Source organism: Populus trichocarpa, chromosome 1 (assembly GCF_000002775.5).
Source record: "Populus trichocarpa isolate Nisqually-1 chromosome 1, P.trichocarpa_v4.1, whole genome shotgun sequence".
NCBI classification, from domain to species: Eukaryota; Viridiplantae; Streptophyta; class Magnoliopsida; order Malpighiales; family Salicaceae; genus Populus; species Populus trichocarpa.
Window position 1 is genome coordinate 13,999,199 of NC_037285.2, and position 15,511 is coordinate 14,014,709.

General features: G+C 33.2%; 2 protein-coding genes across 6 annotated transcripts; both read left to right on the forward strand.

Moving 5' to 3' along the window:
* Positions 1–295: 295 nt before the first annotated feature.
* Positions 296–5,295, forward strand: LOC18094692 (uncharacterized). 4 transcript variants are annotated; one of them, XM_024593690.2, is made up of 7 exons: positions 299–851; positions 979–1,155; positions 1,277–1,406; positions 1,520–1,587; positions 1,815–1,871; positions 4,107–4,331; positions 4,765–5,295. In XM_024593690.2, exons 2-7 carry the CDS (start codon positions 1,117–1,119, stop codon positions 4,912–4,914), a joined length of 669 nt encoding a protein of 222 aa, XP_024449458.2. In that variant the 5' UTR covers positions 299–851; positions 979–1,116; the 3' UTR covers positions 4,915–5,295. The 4 variants fall into 4 exon arrangements, with proteins under 4 accessions (XP_024449461.2, XP_024449458.2, XP_052304031.1 ...); XM_052448071.1 differs by having other exon boundaries at positions 301–851; positions 1,313–1,406; XM_024593693.2 differs by lacking the exon at positions 979–1,155 and having other exon boundaries at positions 296–851; positions 1,313–1,406; positions 4,643–4,792.
* A 6,762-nt stretch (positions 5,296–12,057) lies between these two features.
* LOC18094693 (dormancy-associated protein homolog 4) lies at positions 12,058–13,395 on the forward strand. 2 transcript variants are annotated; one of them, XM_024601364.2, is made up of 2 exons: positions 12,058–12,649; positions 12,744–13,395. In XM_024601364.2, exons 1-2 carry the CDS (start codon positions 12,379–12,381, stop codon positions 12,839–12,841), a joined length of 369 nt encoding a protein of 122 aa, XP_024457132.1. In that variant the 5' UTR covers positions 12,058–12,378; the 3' UTR covers positions 12,842–13,395. The 2 variants fall into 2 exon arrangements, with proteins under 2 accessions (XP_024457132.1, XP_024457135.1); XM_024601367.2 differs by having other exon boundaries at positions 12,087–12,649; positions 12,809–13,395.
* The last annotated feature ends 2,116 nt before the right edge of the window (positions 13,396–15,511 follow it).

A 15,511-nucleotide genomic window follows, 5' to 3' on the forward strand; every position in this document is an offset into this window, starting at 1 on the left:
TTTTGAATTGATATATTCTAGATAACACGGAATGGAATTATATACCTTCTTCTAAAAGCACATAAAAAACACTGCTAAGTTTGCGTTAACAAGTAGCAGTCGAGATGGTGGGACCAGATGTCAAAAATGTTCCGTGAAAAGGGACCGATCACAGTAAATACAGAACCTTCTGGACACGCACAAATCTACCACTCATATTCACTCTGCACCGTCCAATTTACCCCATCCTTATCTCAGAATATACACCAATTTTGAGCACATATATTAAAATGACCCAAGTGGGAATTAAAAAGACTTGAAAAAAAAAGACCCAAGTTGCAAGTAGCTATATAAATACCGGTTTCTGGAGAGTTCTTCTTTGAACCTTAGCAGAGTAAGGAATAACCAAGAAGAGGGTGGTGGTGGTGCGGCGGCGGCGGCTTTTACATTTCTTTTGTTTGCCAATTCGATCAATCTTTTCCTGCGCGGAAATTAATGCTAAGGTTCCGAGTTTTGGTTCATGCACATTCAGACTTGTCTTTAATTTAATGTTATAGCCTAGGCATATACGCATAAGGTTCTTTGGGCTTCTTCTTTTTCTTTTTCTTTTTCTGATTCTGAGAGACAGAATTCTGGTTTGGTTTGGTTTGGTATCATCAATTTGTCGACAAGAAAGAATCTTGGGGTGGTCATGGTTTTAAGGTTGTTTTGTTTGTGGGATTGCTGAGCTCTTTTGTTTTTGTCGTGTATTCTCAAGAATGGAAAATGGAGGAGAAGAGAAAGGGAAAAGCAATGACTTTTATCAGGTTTTGGGGTTGAATAAGGATTGCACTGCCACAGAGCTGAGGAATGCTTATAAGAAACTTGCACTGGTTAGACCTTAACTACCACCCTCTTCTCTTTTAATGGATCTTTTCTACCTAATTGCAAAACAAGCTTGCTAGCTACTCATGATCCGTCTGTTTATAAAATCTTTGTGCTCTGTTATTGGGTTGCCAGGACAAAGAAATGAATTTCTGGCTGGGTTCCTGCCATTTGCCATGCGCAACAATTTGACCACTCTGTTTTTCATTTCTTGTAATTTAATCAAATGGGTCACAAAGTTTTAATCTTTCTAGTGTGAAACAAACAAATCCAATGCTATTCGGGCCTCCTCCTTTTCTATCTCTTAAAAGGGTATGATTTCTTCTTCTCTTCTTCAGGAGATAGTCGCTTCAACAAGACTGTCTTTTTCATTCTTTTCTGGAACTGGTTTTGTGTGAATTGGAGTTTCAAGGAGTGTAGTAATATTTTCCAGGAAAGTAAGAAAAAGCTGTGTTTTTGTTTGGGACAGAAATGGCATCCAGATCGATGTTCAGCTTCGGAAAATTCCAGGTTCGTTGACGAAGCCAAAAAGAAGTTTCAGACAATTCAACAGGCCTATTCTGGTAATTTATTCTCGCACCATTTATTTATATAAAAATAGCTCGCCAAAAGAAGGAGAAAATCCTTTACTGTAATTATTAGTATTAATTATTTATTTTGGATAATGACATGACAGTTCTTTCTGACACCAACAAGAGGTTTCTTTACGACGTTGGTGTTTATGACAGTGAAGACGACGAAAATGTATGCTTTTTTATTTTTTTAATAACGACGGTTGTTTTTATGCATAAATATATTAAAATAATATTTATTTTTAAAAATATTATTTCTGATATCATTATATAAAAAATCTAGAAATATAAAAAAATAAATTAAAAAAATTATTTCAAATATGTTTCCAAACAAAATCAAAGTATCTGTAAGTGATTTTACTTATGGTTTCTTGTATTTCTTGAAATTTTCCTGCGCAGGGAATGGGCGGATTTATGAATGAAATGGCTGCTATGATGAGCCAAACAAAGCCCCACGTAAGTCTCATTCAAATTTTTCTATTTTTTTTTTTTTTTGGATTGCTTTCTGGAAAATGCCTAGGAAGTGTTGCCGTACTGTAGCGGTTGGAAAATGTTTTTTAAAATTTTTAATTTTTTTATTTTAAATTAATATATTTTTAATGTTTTTGATATTAAAAATAATTGTTAAAAAATAAAAAAATATTATTTTAATATATTTTAAAATAAAAAATATTTTAAAAAACAATTAATATCATATTTCAATTTATCTAAAATAGCTATCCTGGCTTTTGTCTGGTTGACTAATCAATGCAAATGGGCCTCTTAAAAGGTGAGGAGTCCAATAAAAAGCCTCTTTGTTGGGAAGTACGAAAACGCCCTTAAAGGTGTGGAATATTTTTATCTCAAGCAAACGTCAACGTTACCCCCCTATTTCATTTGGTGCGTGTTTATCTTGACGGATGGAATTTGTTTTATGGTTGGTTTTTTTTTTTTTTTCAAAACAAAATGGAGAAAAATATTTATACTTTTTGCAAATTGTGTTAAATCAAATATATATATATATATATATATATATATATATATATATTTTAAAATTGAATAAGATTTTTGTTTTAATTAAATATTAAAACTTCTAACTTGTAATATATCAATGATACATGAAAAGGTTGATGATTTGAGACAATTCTTCTCAAATATGTCCCCAACTTATTTTTATTTGAATTATGACTCAAAATTAAAAGTTAATTTTCACAAATCATGTCAAATAAGACATAAATTCTTTAATGGTCAAATTCTTAATTTGAAAAATGTTTGCATTAATGGTTGATGGGACTCATTTCATGTTTTCATGTTTTGATGAAATCAAAACTTGTTATTTGTTTCACTGCGAAACTATAAGAGCACAATTTATTTTTCCACTTGTATGTACAAGCTATAGCTATAACTAGATAGATGATCTGTGTTGTGTTACAGGCCGCATCAAATAATAACCTGAGTGTAACTCGGATCAACTCAACTAACACATAGCTAGACATATGAGATTGAGATAATCCGAAATAAAAAAGTGAAAAAAAAAATTGCAACTCCAAGTTTAATAATCTAATGTTAAAGGATGAAATTAAAAAAATTAATTAAAAAAAATAAAATTAAAGAAAAAGAACCTAAGTTAATATATGAGATTGGAATAAAAAAAATTAGATTTTCTTTTTCAATTAAAAGAAATCTTTTGAGAAGAAAAAAAAACCTCCAAACCCTTTTATAAGCCATGTCAAATAATAACTCGAGTGTAACTCGGATTAACTCAACTAACATACCACATTGAGATAATCCAAAATAAAAAAGTGAAAAAAAATTGCAACTCTAAGTTTAATAATTTAATGTTAAAGAATGAAATAAAAAAATAATTTTTAAAAATATAAAACTAAAGAAAAAAATCTAAGTTAATATATGAGATCTGAATAAAAAAAGTAGATTTTTTTTCTCAATTAAAAGAAATCTTTTGAGAAGATAAAAAGAAAAACTCCAAACCTTTTTTTTGCCTGTATTGTGATATGATGCCATATTTGTTCATATCCTTCAAAATATGTTATTGGGCCCATCAATGACCGTTCAGTTCAATGGGCAGACAATGAGGAAGGTTCTAGCTAATGAACTTGATGATTAAATTCGGTCCCCCCCACAGCAAAATAGGGCTATTATTCCGTACTTGTTGAGTGGTCCTTCGGCCTGTGGGCCACATGAACGTTAGCATCATACAGCAAATGTGAAGTTAATTGATGGGCGGTAAACGTATCTGGCTGGCTATGCAGAATTTATTTGGTATAAGTTGGGATGATTTGTGTGCTTCATTTTCAGTAAAATACGATCAAATATGATGCAGTGTTAGACCATGCAAAAATCCTAGTTACAGACATTGTTTGAGATGCAAGTATTATTGATCTTTTATGTTTCTATACAAAAAGTTTTGTAGCTTTTTGAAAAGAATTTGCGAATTTTGTTCTAAATTCAAACCTGCTGTCTGATATCTGGGAAAAAACGATACATTGAAAGATAACAGGGTTGAATAAACCTGTAATTTGCTCTAATGCAAGAAATGTTTTCAATTTGAGTTTTATCAGCCGAAATGGTTATCGAGTGTTAAGTTGGAAACCTTGATGATACTGCCTAAATGATAAATTTTTGACATAGCAGTGCTTTAATGAAATGCCTCGAGGTATATTTATTGATATCAGCTGCTATGTGAGTTGACAGGAAAACGTGGAGGAGAGCTTTGAGGAATTGCAAGGATTGTTTGAGGAGATATTCCAAGAGGATTTGGATTCGTTTGGGATTGGCTGTCAGGCTACTACCTGTGTGTCATACAGCGAAAGCTCCAACTCAAATGATAAACGTGTTTCTGTCGATATGAACTTGAAGAAGACAAAGGTGGATGATTCTTCTGGCTTCAATTCTCACGTCGAGAAGTTCTGTTTAGGGGTAAGTTCTTTATGATCGGTTGTAAGAATGCACCTAATGTTAAGGTTATGCTATTTCTATATATTATATTGTCTTGCATCGTTGCACCATTGAAATGAAGCTATGGGAAATGGGTTTAGGACAAGCCTCTACCAGGTTCACTTATGGTTGCGGCATTACAATCATATCCCAAAACATCCTTGTAAACAAGGCGTAATTAATCAAGTTTTAATCCTACTATTTCGTAATTAATCTCGAACCCTCTATTTTAAAGTGTCATTATCATCTCTAATTACCCTCTTGTGGATGTCTTATCAAATTCAACACTGCAGTTGAGGCAGTCAGTCCTGGATTAAGAGCAGAAGAATTGAAGTACAGAAATATGCCACTTGAATAAATATTATCATCTGCAATCGCCTTGTTGATACATTACTTCTGTGTGTTATGATGACAGGTGGAACACCAGCAATCTTTCAAGAAGGGGAAGGGAGTAAGAGGAGGAGTTCAAGGAGGAACCGGCGGTAGAGAGAGGAAAGGCAGGAAACAAGAAGTTTCATCTGGCTATGATGTCTCCTCCCATGACCATGGTATTTCTGCTTCATGAATCATGTTGCAGTCAAATGGTTGATGTTACTCCAAAGTCCAACCTTGAGAATTTTGGCCAATTCACCCCGTTGCGTTGGCTGATTCAAGAGATGAAGGCGCATTTGCTGGCCAAATTGTATTAATGTGCAAAATTTTATTCAAGTTGAAGGGTGTTGAAGCAAACAACATCATTATCGCTGTTGATGGAAGCGCAAAAACCAAACCTGGTTCATGGAGAACGGCAAGGGTCATAGTGAAACTGTCATTGTGATAATCCTGTCTTGCTATCTATGGTGACAAAGTGCCTCTATTGTCAGTTTTGTTTCTCCCACTCCTTTTTGATGTTCATACCTTTGATTTCAAGCAATGAAATTCTCTTGTGGGCTCTTAACACACAGAATGGCATGATCATGCTTAACTGGAAGATTGTTTGACTAGGCACTATGGGAGGGAACACATTTACACGATGGGGGTGCTCATACTTCATATTAGTAAAAACAAATGCTAAATCCTTACGATTAGAGGATATAATGGCAACAATGTTGTTTGATGGGTTGCGACAGACATGACCCTTTCTGGGCATGTTGGTCCTGGAACACGTGGTATAGGACCCTGCCATTATGTGTTTCCAAGCATGATGGACTGTACTGTAGTAATAACCCGAAAAAGCCTAATTCGACTGCTTTTCGGTTTGATGGTGCGTGTAGAGAGTGACTGACCACCCACTAGTCCTCACACTGTCCTAATCAAACTTTTTGCTTGGATGAAGGCAACTAACGCTGGGTCCCAGATTTCAATCAAGTTGCTGAAGCCTTAAGGTTGTCATCGTGGGCATGACCAAGAAATGGTCTGTCTTTTTAGTTTTTTCCACATTTTCCACAATCGTGGACCAACTGGTGCAACTTGGGCTCTATTTGCAAGATGCTTTACTGTATTTATTGTAGGGAGAGGGAGGGAGGGAGGGAGGGAGGGGAGGAAGGGAGGGAGCTAGCAGGTTTTGCCATTAGCATTCTGATGTCTGAGTCACTAAACTTAAATGCACCGCTGCAAGATTGGTGGAATTAAAAAGCAGTATGAAACAATAAGGATTTGTGTTTAATAGTTAAACGTTTGAAGGAGGGGATGCCTGAGGAACTGTAAAACCAGCTGCTTGAATGAATTTCTGGAGGAAATTTCTTGAAATGGCAAAGCCAAGATGATTGTACTTCACAAGATCCATTTACGGAACTTACTATACATTCAACGGCTTGAACATTCGGAGAAGTCTGTCCCCATTTCTGGAATAAATACAATAAATTCCTAATCTTGAGGTTTTATATAAAGAAAATCTTCAAATCTTGAACACATACGGAGACAGCTCTGTTTTCCACATCCGAGAACATCAAGTCCTTACCATGAATTTTTTATTATGATCTTTTAGTACATTAAAAGAAAAGAAATCTTCATTAAATACTAACAAACTACTGCCTCCGAATATTAATTTTTCCAAAAAGGTGTGTTGATAAAAAGGGTCAAGAGTAAGTCTTTGGAACGGGAAGACACAAAAGCTAAGGAAAGGTACGAGTTGATGTTGAGCACGGTGTTTCACGCTACAAGTTGTGATTTTAAATGCACAGTGGTGATAACAAGTTGACATTACAATACTTGGAAATAATCACTTGGGTTCTGGATTTTCTCTCAAATGCAGTTCATAATTATGTGTCTCGTGCTAGTGAGAGTATTTTATAGCAGAAAACAATGACCTAGCCATGGAAGAGAAGATATTCTTCCTCAATCTTTAGACTAATCCCCATTTCCCACCCTGAAAATATGAAACTGAAGCTGATGGTTATGATGGGTCAGCTTTGCTGGCATAAAAAAAATCCTCGTCCTAAATACTTTTAATTTTCAAAGCATCTTTTTCAGAGAATTATTTTACTTTTTTTCTTTATAAAATTATTAAAAAACTAAATTAAATGTAATCTTTCACTATCATGATGTATTACCCGTTACTAACCCTTTGCGTTTTTCATATCAAATCATCAGATACTTTGACTATAAAAAATAGATTAAATTACTTAAACTAAAAAATTAATTAATTATCCAACATATGAGGAAAACATAACTAATAACCGTTAAAACATATCATTAGAATTTATAGTTTAACGTTTTTATTTTTCTTTGTAGAAGGGGGATGTTTTCTCAAGTCCTTTGTCTAGAGACTATATTTATACATACACATATTAAAATTATGTAAACAAATGTGCAATTTTCGGGAAAGACTAAATAATTAAGATAAGAGTAAAGGTGACATTAATGAAATGGAGGCCAATTAACTGCCTTCTGCAACTCCGGCCACCTTGGGGGGATCATTTTTGGTTCGGTTCGGTTTTTATCAAAAAAAGTAACCAAACCGAAATTTTTTTTTTTTGAAAAAAAAAACCGAACCGAAACCGGGTCAAACCGACCGGTTTCGGTTCGGTTCGGTTTTTTAGGGCAAAAACCAGTTCAAACCGGTTTGGCTCGGTTTTTCCGGTTTGGCTCGGTTTTTTGTCGGTTTCGGTTTGGTTCAGTTCGGTTCGGTTTTTTCGATTTTTTGTTTATAAAACCGAAACCGAACCGAACCGGCCGGTTTTTTCAAAAAATTAATCGGTTTTTTTTTTCGATTCGGTTTTTTCGGTTATTTTTTTTTTAATTTTCTCGGTTTATTCAGTTTTCCAGTTTTTTTTATCCCCTCTAATCCATGGTATTAAATTATCAAGACAAAGTCGCTCTCCGCTGACATAACGGGATGGTTAAGAGTTTTCGGTGAGTGGTTATCTGGGGGAAATTAGAAAAAAATTGAGAAATAAAGAACTAAATTAAATGTAATCTTTCACTGTCATGACGTAACAGAATTGAATAAATTAGTTGAAAGGGCGATCAAGTATCTTATACAAGTCCATGAGCAGAGCACATAAACAACAAAGTCGTCTTTGTAGGCCCAATTACATGATCATACAGAAATGGAGGGGACCATAACGACTTTTATGTGTTAATTTCCTAATCCCATATAAAATTTCAGCCAACCATGGGAGAGCACGTCTCTTAAGTTCTATCTAGTTTTTTACTCACGGTGAGGATTAGATTTTATTTTTTTCAACCTTAAAAAATGTAGTGATGTTCAAGAAGTAAAAAAATTAATATATATTGCCTGAAGCATTTTTAAAATACTTAAATAGTGATGATATATTGGATGATATTTAAAAAAAAAAAATTAAAATAACGACACATTAGATCAACTCAAACCAACTATAGTTAATCTATATCGAAACAAATTAGAAAGTTTAATTATAATGAACCAGCAAAAATAAAAATAAACTATAATAATTTAAAATGAAAAAACCAATATGAGATTATGAATAAGCCCACGAAATCAAGTTTTAAAATTTCTTATTTTAAGGGCAATGAAGTAATTAAACCATGCTTTGAAAAATGAAATTTTTTTAAAAAAACTTAGACCTAAGTTAAGTGTTGTTTTGTTTTTAAAGGTATTTTAGTAATTTAATTGTGCAAAAAGATTATAAAAAGATATAGTAACCTTAATATATTCAAAAACATTTAATCTACAATAATTGAAGGAGGGTAAGTGTGGAATTTTTGAATGAAAAAATGATAAATTTATTGTTTCAATTCACAGTAATTGACCCAAACAAATCTTCTAAACATAGGTTAATTTTTTAAATTCACAACCCATGAAATTGTAGACTTAGATTCAATTAAAAAGTTCAGTTCTTGACCAGTTTAATGTTGAAAGATAAAATCAGAAGAAAAAAAATTTAAATTTTAAAAAATTACCAAAGTAAAAAAATAACAATAAAAAAATAAGCATAAAATCCGAAAGAAATAATAGGAAGGATGGTGAAATTGAAAAAAATCAAATAAAAAAAAACAATCAAAAGAATGATGACTAAATCTGACAAATTATAAAATTAAAGGGGGATTAAATCGAAAAAAAAACAAGTTTAGAAATTAATTTAAACAAAACAAATAGGAATAAAAAAAAGAGGGACTAAATCCTAAAAAAAAACTTGAATGGCTGATTTGTAAATCTGGATGGTCGGGTGCAGATTTTTAGGAGGAAAAAAAATGATTATGGTGTCGAGCTGAAGATTTGTTGACCAGATATGCTGCCTAGGAAGGAGGAGGATATCAAGATAAATTAAATGACGCGAAGGAACAATGTTTTTTATTACTAGAATCAGTTGCACGCAACGCCTAAGGTGACAGAGCGATTAACATGCGCAACAAGATTTTTTTATTGTTTTTATTTTTATTGATCACAATACTACATTTCTCCTATGACCAAATAGTTATTTAAAAAAATAATTATAAATAACTCTATGTAATCAAGCTTTGAGAATTTTTCAATTGTAAAACCGTGAATCTACCATTCCAATTCACAATGATTCAAGAATTGTATTTGGAAGAAATAAATTCAATTCTTTTTTTTTTTTTAGATTAACGTGGGTGTCCGGGCTAGTTTGCGCGCACCTCGACTAATCCCACGGGCCCTGAAGTTAACGACCATGTAAGCCTCCAGTGGCCATCATATGAGCAACCACAGGGCTCGAACCTGAGACCACAGAGGGAGCAAACCTCTTGGTCACAAGCTCTTACCACTGGGCCACCACCTAGATGGTTAATTCTTTTTTTTAAAGCATACATAGATGTCATTTTTTAAGCTTTAAAGCAACATCTTTCCCCAAAATAAATAATTAAAAGGTTTAATCAAATTTTGATTTCTTATTCAAGAATAAGGAAGCCCCTCAGCTGGTCTGTTTAAATTGATGGCAAGTGAATAAAAAACTTTTTTTTATTAGTGTGGGTGTCCGGGTCAGCTTGCGTGTACCTCGATTAATGCTACGGGTCCTAAAGTTAACGACCATGTAAGTCTCCAGTGGCCATCATATTAGCAACACATAGCTCGAACTTGAGATCATAGAATGAACAAATCTCTTGGTTCCAAACTCTTATCATTAGGCTATTTTCTAGATAATTAAATAAAAAACTTTTGAGGATTGGTAAAGGCGTCCAAGTTGCAAAGGTGGAATTATTTTCATAATGATTTATTCTTATTCTTGAATCACGCCCTGAACATCCTCTGGGATGATGTTTCCTTCTCCTGGCAACCATTTTCCCAATTTGATTGATACCCACATAAGCAGGAAAATAGAAGGTCTTGCAAGGAATCTATACTTGCTATTCTGCTTGCGGCTACATAGGATGATGCCATGTTGCTTTCAACAACACTTCGACATCCAGTTTTGGTAGTTCTAGCTAAGATTTACTCCCAACCTTATCCAGTTGACGTGTAAGAATGGATACAAAATATATTTGTGCGATTGCATGTCCAGCTCCTCATTATTATTATTATTATTATTATTATTATTATTATGGATATTCAGATTAATTTCCATATATCTTGATTAATTTTATATATTTTAAAATTAATAATAAGGTAAATCTTAAATTATTATAGCTGGAAATTAAAATCATAAAAGAATAATTTTTTTAGTTTTTTTAAACCCTTATCATTGGACCTCTGCTAAATGATTATGTCGATGTCGAGCTCATTAATTATTACTTGACCAAGTCATTTCCTATTATTTTGGGTTTCTTCCTCGTCTTATATATATAAACTCGGTCGGCTTCTCGCTACAACTTTTTCCTTCTTTTATTTTATTAGTTTTTCTGATGAACGTGGATTGATTTCTCTTTTTTTTACGATCCAGTTCTGACTATTAGGATATTCTTGAGCGTTAGGGGAAAATAAGTTTGTTGCTTTTCTGGAATTAGAGGATCCTTGTTGGATTTTATGTATAAATCCCTGCGCATAATTCTTAACCAGGAGAACACTTCCACTCTTGCATTGTGAGCATTTCATACGGTACTCCTATCTTTTGTCTTTCTTTGTTCAAAGAAAACCTTACCTGCTTTACTCTTTTTTTCTTTTTTCTTTTCAGAATTCATTTTCTTTCCTTTTTTATGTTGCCAAGTGATAAATCAACATTCTAAAAACTTTTCTTTCCCGTAAAGCCTATATAAAAGCTCAGCACAGACCAAGACTCATGGCAAGGGTCCGGCAAAATTCTAGAGCCAACCCTTCTTAGGCTCGTTTATGCGCTAAGCCCAAATTCTTGTGGGTCTAATGAGATATATATGAGACCAGATTTCTTTAGACCCAGCTACGTGCCAGGTCCAAGCGCTTGTAGGTGTAACAAAATATCAAACTCAACCTTCTTGAACTCGGTTACGCGCCAAGCTCAAGCGCTCGTGGATCTTGCAAGATATCATACTCGAACCCTCTTGGGTTTGGTTGTGCACCAAACCCAAGATGCTAGGATTAACGCTTTTTTGAACCAAGAATTCCTCGTGAAACAAGCACTCGTGGTGGGAATCTAGAGTCATCATCTCTCTACATCCTAGCTATGCAAAAAAGTCCTCTAGGGATCGTCCATACATCAATCAATATTAATGTTGATCATAAGGAATGATCAAGGAATGATCTTATCGATATTAATATCGTGTATAAATTGATGTAGAATCGTCTTTTATAGGTACGTGATACTCCTATCAACAATTAATGACATATAAAGAGATATTTATAATCAATATTAATGATGATTGTAAGGATCTTCCTTCCACATGGATATTAAGAAGAAAAAAACCTACAACCCCTCGAGTAAAAAAAAAAAAAGAAAATTCAAAGTTATAAATACTTCGTGAATGACCCAGGAAAAAGGTTTGCTATCGTAACTCTCTTACAACTTATTTTCAGCATTTAGCATGCATAAACTATAAACTAGGAATAAAAATTTTTAATCTTAGAATTTAGTGTTTATTTACTGTAATTTTTTATAATAAAATTATTGACTTAATCATTGAAAATTCCGTAAAATCTTTCAAAAAAACTGTTTTACATTAAATTTAGCTCTGTCACCTATCTCTGAAATCTTCAATTATAAAAAAATAGAAGTGAACATAAATTCATGATCATCCATAGTACAAACACAATGAAAAATAACTTCCCTTATAACATTTTGGATTTTGAATCATCATAACGAAGCATATTTTATCCTATATCTTTCAGGTTCTTGAATGGCTAGCTAAGTACGGCGCCCGATCTTAAATATTTACCAAAAAAATTTGATGGCCGCTCACAAAGCCATATTAGCCGGAGCCATTGCGTCATTATGACCATCAAGATCCACCCCCTTATCCTCTCTTTCCTCTCTCTCAACTTTCCTCTATAAAGAACCCCAAACCACAATTTCATTGCAGGAAAAAACCCAAGAAAATAAAAACTTCCTCTTATCTTCTCTCTGCGTTTCGTTCCCCTTCCCTCTCTTAGTAACAGTCGTACGTGTTGAGGTCCAACAAAACGAAACAACAAAAACAAAAAAATTGTTTTGATTTTAGGCCTCTTACGGTTGTTACACGAGAAAATCTGATTTCTCTTGTAATGGGATTTCTCCATAAGCTTTGGGACGAAACGCTTGCTGGACCCATGCCGGACACTGGGCTTGGCAAACTTCGAAAGTATAATTCATTCCCTGTACGATTATCACCTCCTGTTAATGCTTCTTCAGCTAATAGCAATGGGGAGATGAACGTAACTCGAAGCATTACTATTATTAGAACAAACAGTTCCAATTTGAGGAACCTTTCAGTGGATCCTGGTTCAGCTCCTGAGTCGCCTGCTCCACCTAGCACTCCTGGGACACCTCTAACACGTATGTTATACCATCTCTCTGCTTAATCAACATTTTACAAATATATATATTATGTATTTATGTATGTACGCACGTATGTTTCTTCTTCTTTCAGTGCGTTGTAAGCTTGGCCGGTGTGTATTTATGCTAATTTGGGCCTTTGGTCATGTATGCATGCAGCTGGGACACCGCGCGGGGATTTCAGAAGAATGACAAGCAGAAAATCGTCAGTTTGAAGCATCAGAAAGCGCCGAGCCTAGAAGTCTGACTGTTCACGATTGGTTCTCTCTCAGTTTATACACTTGAAATAACTTATTCACTTGTTTATGGATCGTCTCTAATGTTTGCCGATAAGTTTGTTTTGCAGAATAGTGAAAAATGCTTTGGATCGTTGACAGAGGAAGTGGCCATTTTGCTCGAGATCTATCGGCAACAATAAACCTTTGTGTGTGTATATGTGTATGTGTGTGTGTATGACCTAATCTGGTAATTATTATTAATAAGACGGTTATTAATTCTCATAGAAGGAGCCGCCACTGCTTCTTGGAGTTTCCTGGAGAGGAGATGAGTCGGAAAACAGGATATCTGATGATTTTGCTCATGTCGGAAATTTTTTTTTTGTTTTTTTTTTTTAATGTAAATGTCGTCTTTTTCTTCCTTGGTTTTGTCCTGGTATATATGAAGGTTGTATATTGCCCTCTCATGATCAATGACTGAGACTTACTGAAGCACTGAAAAATAAATAAATGTCCCGTTTCAATCTTTAACTCACAGATATACTCAAACCTTGCTTCGTTTACAGAAATATCAAATACACAACCACTAAATTAAGTCTGCTTGTGCTCGTTATGAAATATTTTTTTTTTTAATATCGTTTGGAAAAATAAAATAATTCAGCCTTGATTGATGCATAAATTGATTCAAAATACCTTTTATTACTGAATAAAAAAACAAATCTGCTGTTATTGTTTATTATTACTCATTGTGTTTCTTTTTTTTTTTCATTTTTGAACAGTGAACCCCTTCCTTTATTAGTTAAGCAGAAACCCGTTTAAGACGGGCTGATTATCGAAAGAGGGAGAAAAGAGATTAAGAACATGAGTATCGATTGAGATTTGGGTCGAAGAGGCCCAAAACCACGCTGTCCTTGCCATGGCAAGCTTTTACTGGAACCGAGGTAATGGAAAACAACCATGATACCGATTGCTCTATAATTGAGTTATTTTTCTTTGCAAATCTCTCTCTCTCTCTCTCTCTCTCTCTCTCTCTCGATCGAGAGAGTTGACATACAGACCTCAAAGCGGAAAAAATGGTGATGTGGGTATTTGGATACGAGTCTCTAACATGGAAAGCATGATCCATGTTTCAGGTTCTTAGAACGATAAAAACATTAAGATACAATGATCTTATCTCCTTTTTTTTTCTTGTCAAAGCTTGAGTTTATTTATTTTAATTATTTAATTATCACAAGTTCGAGTTTTCATAATCACTATAACTTATATAATTATTAATTTAAGACTTATAAAATTAATCGAGATACACGTAATTTAATCTGAATATTTACATGAATTAAAAAAAATCAAAAAATGCTGCTCCATTGAAGGTTGAGACCTCAAATATTTGTCCCTTCCGTATATTTTCTTATTCGGTTCCCAATTCAGATCATTCTGACATCAATATTTGTCGCTCTAGCTTTGAGGGAACAACTGAAGAGATCAAGACAAAAGAGCTTGCACTTATTCATGTATGGTTTCATGATATTAGAAGTTGAATTTCCTTGCAACAAGCCAGCGTGCAGGTGCACCACTTAGCCACCATGGATTAGTTAATTGATAAAAAAAAATTTTGTTTTGGAATGGAGAATTGGTGCAGAGCTTTACTGTTTTTACTTAAATGTCTATTTAGAAGTGTAGTTGCGGTTGTTTTTAAAAGTATTTTTCATGCCGAAATGCATCAAAATAATATTTTTTTTATTTTTTAAAAATTATTTTTGAAATTAGCGCATCAAAACAATTCAAAACATACAAAAAAATTTAATTTTTAGTAAAAAATTAAATTAAATTTTTGTGGAACGCAGTTTGCACCGCATTCCCAAACAGTACCTATAGTTTTTGTAGCATTAAACATACTCACCTCTTTGTTAGAAATTTATTTTAAAATATCATGACTAATAAGTATATTTGAAGCTAAATTAAAAATAAAGTCCTAAGATGTTTAAAAAACTCGATTTATCTGTAATATTTGTATTATTCGAGTATAAAAAAATTATTTTCAAATAATTGAAAGACTTAGTATACCTCTAGATTTGATTTACTCAGATGATTTAAAATTTATACAAACTAAATATGAAAAAAGATATAACATTTCTTTTATAAATGATTGCACAATATATTATTATACATATTTATTTAGAAGAAAAGATGAGGCTCTTGAAATGTTTAAATATCACAAGAATAAAGTTGAAAATCAACATGATAGAAATATCAATGTGAAAAGAAGTGGCAGAGGTGAGGCGAAAGAAGCATGTAATGAATTTTGTTTTTAAAATAGTATTATTCACCAAACTACAACTCCTTATTCTTCTATATAAAATGACATTGTTGAGCAGAAGTACCAAACACTGAAAGAAATAATAAATGTTATATTAACATTGTAAAAATAATTTTAAAAAATAAAAAATATATTATTTTGATATATTTTCAAGTGAAAAACATTTTAAAAAACAATCGCTACTACACTTTCAAACACCCCTTTATAATATCTCTCAAGATAATGTTTAAAAGTCACTTGCGAGGATCCAAATTGGTCTTATCTCAACTATCAAGTGAATGAAGAGCGATGTCACTTGTTAGTGGACAATTTCTAGTTATGAGAAAATTAACG

Excerpts from the sequence above, each read along its gene's own strand:
- LOC18094692 (XM_006369042.3), top strand. The coding sequence starts at position 738 with ATGGAAAATGGAGGAGAAGAGAAAGGGAAAAGCAATGACTTTTATCAG. Across the intron at positions 1,407-1,519 it reads AATTCAACAGGCCTATTCTG|TTCTTTCTGACACCAACAAG; the intron begins GTAATTTATTCT and ends ATGACATGACAG. Across the intron at positions 1,588-1,814 it reads ACAGTGAAGACGACGAAAAT|GGAATGGGCGGATTTATGAA; the intron begins GTATGCTTTTTT and ends TTTCCTGCGCAG.
- LOC18094693 (XM_024601364.2), top strand. The coding sequence starts at position 12,379 with ATGGGATTTCTCCATAAGCTTTGGGACGAAACGCTTGCTGGACCCATG. Across the intron at positions 12,650-12,743 it reads TCCTGGGACACCTCTAACAC|TGCGTTGTAAGCTTGGCCGG; the intron begins GTATGTTATACC and ends TTCTTCTTTCAG.